We start from the raw sequence: 6,339 nt of genomic DNA, 5'->3' as shown, positions 1-6,339 counted from the left end.
GAAAAAGAAACGTGGATCGGTGGCAGCCAGAAAGCCGGTGACGACAACCGCAGAACGCCGCCCGAACAAGGAGAGGCACCAACTTCGGCAGAAGTCGTGACAATAGGAAACACCTTTACTGACATCAAAATCTTTTTGTCAGGTTCTGCATCCAGAAACCCAACCGTTGTACCTCAGCCTGTTTCTGAGTCAATCCAGCCAGGAGACTCTGTGACTCTGAACTGTAAAAAACACACTGAGACCTGTGCAGGAGAACACAGTGTCTATTGGTTCAGACATGGCTCAGGAGAATCCTGTCCAGTGAGAGGAGCCCTGAGGCTGGGTCTCCTACACAGAGCTGTGTCTAGAACCTCCCCAAGAGGAACCTCAGCCTCTCTGATGCTGGGACTTAGTACTGTGCTGTGGCCTCATGTGGGGAGATACTGTTTGGGAATGGGACCAAGCTGGACATCAAGGGCAGGTGAAACATCTTACAGTTTTGTTTTTATCTATTGTATAATCTACTGTGTAAAACTGCATACAGTACTAGTTTTTTAGATCACACAAGAAATTGTGCAATAATTTCCCAGACAATAGCGCAGACTCTCTTCTCTTAGTGTGCTGTAACAGGTAAAGTCGTTCATAGAAGTTGCTCTTCTTTGACATCACCAGATGTACCTTTACTGGAAGAAGGAGTTGTATCTTTATCTTTTCTGTCTTTCTTTTCAGGACCCGTCTCTCAGACAAGAGGTCCAGCAGTCTCTTCTTCAGATACAGGGGTAAGCAGAATTCCTGATGTTGAACTACCATATAAAGAAGTGTGAAAGGGGTAACAAAAACATATAGTAATAGTCCCTTACATTTTATAATTGTTCTTCACAGGCCGAAGATGCAGACAGTCTCCATTACGTAGCTCTGAATCTGAGCAACAAGAAGAACAGGTCTAAAAGACAGAGAAGCAACATGTTGGATGAGATGGTGTACTCTGGGATCAGACAGTAGAACTGGATGAATGACGCAGCCTTAATTGTTAACTTTGTTAGCTGTAACTGTAATGAATTAGGTGCATTGCTTCTTTGCCTCACTCATTTCACTTGTGATAAATAAAGCGTTTCACAATAATCAAGACAAAATAAGTTGAATGTATTTATTTATTCCATATGCAGGCTTCTTTATGCTGTAGTGATGAATAGTTTTTACTCTTCTCATGCCACTAGCACCCGCCTCACACACACAGCAACCTATTTACTGGTACTCTGGTATCATTTGTTAATTCAGAAGAAAAGAAGACATGGTAGTCCGCCTTTTAAGAAGAGATTTCAATTCTTTTACACGTTTTGTCTATGTCTTTTAGTGGGAACCCCTTCTCCGCAAAGCCAGTATGGGAATCCTCATGCCAACACGTCAGATCAACAGGTTAGCAGAATTGCTGTACCAAGAGTGGGACTGGATTAGAATATTAAAGCAAAAGAGTACATTATTAGTTTTGACATAGAGTTTGAATTGAGTGAGTGTGTGTTTCTTCCTCATAGCTCCACCGTGACAATGATGGCCAGAAATATACTGGCCTGAAGTTCACTGACAAAAAGAGCACCAAGCCCAGGATACAGGGGGAACAGAGAGAGGAAGAAACCATCTACTCTGGTGTGTCATAGAGGCAGCATGTGACATGTGAGAGTCATCCAATAGGCATCATTCTAAATTAAGTTCCACTCTTCCTCTGAACTCCACATTGATCTTGACTGTTCCAGTGTGACCTGGCGATAATATACATTTCTATCTTGTTTTAGGATGCCATTGCAGGAGCCAAGATTTGCCTAATTTAAATGTAAAATCACTCTGATGCAGAGCACAATTGTTCAGAAAGTGTGAAAACTGATACGAGGATGTTTTCAGAAGTCTCAAATCCTCAGAAATAGTGGTTGAGGTTGACTGACTGGATACATTTGTTTTTGGAGAAGTGTACAACACAATGTATATAATGATTTTGATATATATATGAACTCCTACTTTTGACGATAATGGTTGTAAAATGGACCTCTGTAACCTGCCTTAATGCTTATATGATATTTCAATAAAACACTTATTTGCACCAGGTATCAAGTATTGCATTTTTTTATTGCAAGTTGCCAAACTCACTAGAGTTCACTTCCTCCTGAAACCTTGAACTGCCTTCTACAGTCGTGAAGTGAGAAATACAATGTAACCCCCCTGTGTATGTCTAAGAGGACATATGTACCAGTTCAGCCACTGACCCAAATGATGAAAAAATACAGACCAGTAACTCTGACTGTACATCATTTGAATGTCTGCTCTAACTATGGTATGCCACAGGACACATGTTACATTGTAGTTTTAATCAGATGTTTTATTCCTGTTCAGACAGCCAATAATATCACTCAGTTCAGTGTTTCCTCCTACTTCATAATGATTACCCGATGAGTGTCATCATATAAAAGGTGCCCTGTTGTCAGACCCACACACTGTATAGTGCAGAAAGGAAATGATGATTATATATTGGACAATATTTTTGTTTTACGCCAATTTGGGTAAGTAAGAAATATTCCTATGATTCCTTTTATTTTTCATGTCACAGTGTTTTTGACTATGTAGTCTGAATAATGACAATAATGTATAATTCTGTACTATACCTTTGTCTTTGATTTATTTAGTTTGTTTGCTTCACAGGTTGTGCACTTAACAAGGATGTAATCCAAACAGACCCTTTGATAGTTACACAACTGGGACAAAATGTATCTCTCACTTGCTTTTGTCAATCTAATTTGATAGTCAGAGTCTCTTGGTTCAAGCAAACTGTTGGACAGAAGCCTCTTCTCATGGCATCATCATTTTATCACACTCAAAACAGTTTTTATTCCAACAACTTTAACAAAGACTTTACTGAGACTAAACGTTTGAGTGTGAAGAGAGGAGTTGACAGCTTCAACCTGACCATCTCCAAGACAGAGTCAAGAGACTCAGCTACATACTACTGTGTTGCTTTGGTAGTAAGCAAAGTCAAATTTGGAGAAGGAACTGTTTTAATGGTCGAAGGTAATATAAGTTGCTTTTAAAGAAGTTGGTACTGAAGTGTGTTCATATAATGCTAAATTAATTCATATCTCAGGAAAATAGAACGTACACACAATGATCTTACTCACTCTCCTCAGATTCGGAGTCCAACAGCATGTCTGTGCTCCAGCAACCTGTGTCTGAGTCAGTCCAGCCAGGGGACTTTGTGACTCTGAACTGTACAATACACACTGAGACCTTTGCAGGAGAACACAGTGTCTATTGGTTCAGACATGGCTCAGGAAAATCCCATCCAGGAATCATTTACAACAATGGAGACAGGAGAGATCATTGTGAGAAGAGCCCTGAGGCTGGATCTCCTACACGGAGCTGTGTCTACAACCTCCCCAAGAGGAACCTCAGCCTCTCTGATGCTGGGATTTACTACTGTGCTGTGGCCTCATGTGGGGAGATACTGTTCGGGAACAGGACCAAGCTGGACATCGAAGGTAAGCTGTGCATAACCAAACTATCACACATTTTCTCTCAAATGGTAGAAAATATCAATATGTATTTCTATTACTTTCAAGTCATATTAGATTTAAAATATAACTTGTATAGCTCATTTTTATGCCAAAATCACAGAGGAATAAAGAATAACCGAAAATAATCACGGCTTGTTTTTTAAGTTACAGACCTGTTGGGCGATCAGAGTAATCTTCTTTTCCTCATCATTATATCTTGCCTGACAACTACTGTGATTCTGAGTGTGATTGTCAACATTATCCTCTGCGTGAGAATGAAGAGGTCACAATGTGAACACTGTGCAGGTACAGTAAATGTTTTCATTCTAATAGCAATAGTAGTAATAGATCATAAAGTAGGGTGAAGGCTCAAACTCCTTTTATCACTTCCCTCTCGGGCCTACTTCATTCTGAAGCAGAAAATATGACATTCACAGCAGTATGTGTTTTTATCAGTAAACAAGAAACGTTTTCCAATATATTGAATATTTTGACATTTGCCTTTTAGCAGGAACCCCTTTTCAACAAAGCCACTATGGGAATCCTCATTCCAACACCTCAGACCAACAGGTTAGCAGGATCAATTGTACTGTATCAAGAGTGAGTCTGGAGAAGTTTGTTAAAGCAAAAGATTACAGCATTAGATTTGACCCAGAGTCTGATTTGAGTGAGTCTGTTTCATCCCAACAGCTCCACGGTGACGATGATGGCCTGAACTATGCTGGCCTAAAGTTCACTGACAAGAAGCCCAGGAGACAGAGGAGAGAACAGAGAGAGGAAGAAACCATCTACTCTGGTGTGAGTTATCAAGTCAGGATGTGACAGTCCTCCAATCAGCATCATTTTAAGTTGAGCCCTACTGACCTCCTTTTTGAGCTAGACTGTGTCTGTGTGACTTGGCTGTTTTGTCACTGCATTGGCATACTCTCCTAATATCAATGTAGAATCATTCAGATGCAGACCATAATTGTTCAGCAAGTGTAAAAGCTGACACTAGGATGGTTTCATAAGTATAAAATCATCAGCAATAGTGGCTGAGGTTGACAGACTGGATATATCTGCTTTTGCAAAAAATACTGTATGTTTAATGATTTTGCAAATGTTGGAACTCTTCCTTTTGATGGTAATGGTTGTAACATGGAACTCTGTAAACTGTCTTTATGCTTGTGCGATATTTAAATAAACATGTTTTTATTTCATGCGTTTAATGACTTGCCAAATTCGAAGACATCCAATGTTAGTGTTGATTTTCTATAGGCACTGTATGTGCTACTAGTCTCAGAAACCAACTCAAATGATGAAAAAATACAGAGCAGTAACTCTGACTTTACACCATTTGAAGATAGATATCACAACTTTTTGAAAGCGTAAGCATTTTAAAGAGAAACTCATCACTGGTTCATCAATGAATACAGACCGTATCAAATCAAATTGATTTATAGGCCTTCTTACATCAGCTGATATCTCAAAGTGCTGTACAGAAACCCAGCCTAAAACCCCAAACAGCAAGCAATTACAGGTGTAGAAGCAACGTGGCTAGGAAAAACTCCCTAGAAAGGCCAGAACCTAGGAAGAAACCTAGAGAGGAACCAGGCTATGAGGGGTGGCCAGTCCTCTTCTGGCGTGGCGGGGTGGAGATTATAACAGAACATGGCCAAGATGTTCAAATGTTCAATGATGACCAGAAGGGTCAAATAATAATAATCACAGTGGTTGTCAAGGGTGCAACAGGTCAGCACCTCAGGAGTAAATGTCAGTTAGATTTTCATAGCCGATCATTAAGAGTATCTCTACCACTCCTGCTGTCCCTAGAGAGTTGAAAACAGCAGGTCTGGGACAGGTAGCATGTCCGGTGAACAGGTCAGGTTTCTATAGCTGCAGGCAGAACAGTTGAAACTGGAACAGCAGCATGGCCCGGTGGACTGGGGACAGCAAGGAGTCATCAGACTAGGTAGTCCTGAGGCATGGTCCTAGGGCTCAGGTCCTCCGAGAGAGAGAAAGAAAGAATTGGAGAGAGCATACTTAAATTCACACAGGACACCAGATAAGACAGGAGAAGTACTACAGATATAACAGACTGACCCTAGCCCCCCCGACACATCAACTATTGCAGCATAAATACTAGAGGCTGAGATAGGAGGGGTCGGGAGACACTGTGGCCCTGTCCGACAATACCCCCGGACAGGGCCAAACAGGCAGGATGTAACCCCACCCACTTTGCCAAAGCACAACCCCCACACCACTAGAGGGATATCTTCAACCACCATCTTACCATCCTGAGACAAGGCCGAGTATAGCCCACAAAGATCTCCGCCACGGCACAACCCAAGGGGGGACATTTATTCCACGAGACAAAACTAGGTCCAGAGTATGACTGTGGCAGTGAGTAGGTATGGAGACATGTTGGACAAAACCCACTGAGTCGATGATGGCTCCAAAAGCCTTTTGGAGTGGGTCTGTGGACTTTTCCATGTGAATATCAAAGTCACCAAAAATTAGAATATTATCTGCCATGACTACAAGGTCCGATAGGAATTCAGGGAACTCAGTGAGGAACGCTGTATATGGCCCCGGAGACCTGTAAACTGTAGCTATAAAAAGTGAATGGGTAGGCTGCATAGAGTTCATGACTGGAAGCTCAAAAGACTAAAACGTCATTCTGTATCTGTATGTAAGTTGGGAATCCTGTCTAAGAATCATTTACACTTCAGTAGGGATCAGTGTGAGAAGAGCCCTTTAGTTTAGTTTATTAATTCGACCATTTAAAAAAAAAACACGCGCACATAAAACTTAAAAGCCATACATGCACATGTATAAAATCATT

At 41.1% G+C, this 6,339-nt stretch overlaps 1 protein-coding gene across 1 annotated transcript; it reads left to right on the top strand.

Moving 5' to 3' along the window:
* Window positions 1–277: 277 nt before the first annotated feature.
* Window positions 278–4,705, top strand: LOC121847587. The gene is made up of 9 exons (XM_042329349.1): window positions 278–300; window positions 709–758; window positions 1,334–1,395; window positions 1,512–1,623; window positions 2,668–3,033; window positions 3,150–3,500; window positions 3,681–3,821; window positions 4,024–4,085; window positions 4,206–4,705. Exons 1-9 carry the CDS (start codon window positions 278–280, stop codon window positions 4,335–4,337), a joined length of 1,299 nt encoding a protein of 432 aa, XP_042185283.1. The 3' UTR covers window positions 4,338–4,705.
* The last annotated feature ends 1,634 nt before the right edge of the window (window positions 4,706–6,339 follow it).

The sequence above is a fragment of the Oncorhynchus tshawytscha genome, linkage group LG10 (genome assembly GCF_018296145.1).
Source record: "Oncorhynchus tshawytscha isolate Ot180627B linkage group LG10, Otsh_v2.0, whole genome shotgun sequence".
NCBI lineage: Eukaryota > Metazoa > Chordata > Actinopteri > Salmoniformes > Salmonidae > Oncorhynchus > Oncorhynchus tshawytscha.
Note: the sequence above shows the minus strand (reverse complement) of the source record. Positions and strands in the feature narration are given on the sequence as shown.

Excerpts from the sequence above, each read along its gene's own strand:
- LOC121847587 (XM_042329349.1), top strand. The coding sequence starts at position 278 with ATGGCTCAGGAGAATCCTGTCCA. Across the intron at positions 1,624-2,667 it reads GGAAGAAACCATCTACTCTG|GTTGTGCACTTAACAAGGAT; the intron begins GTGTGTCATAGA and ends TTTGCTTCACAG. Across the intron at positions 3,501-3,680 it reads GACCAAGCTGGACATCGAAG|TTACAGACCTGTTGGGCGAT; the intron begins GTAAGCTGTGCA and ends TTGTTTTTTAAG.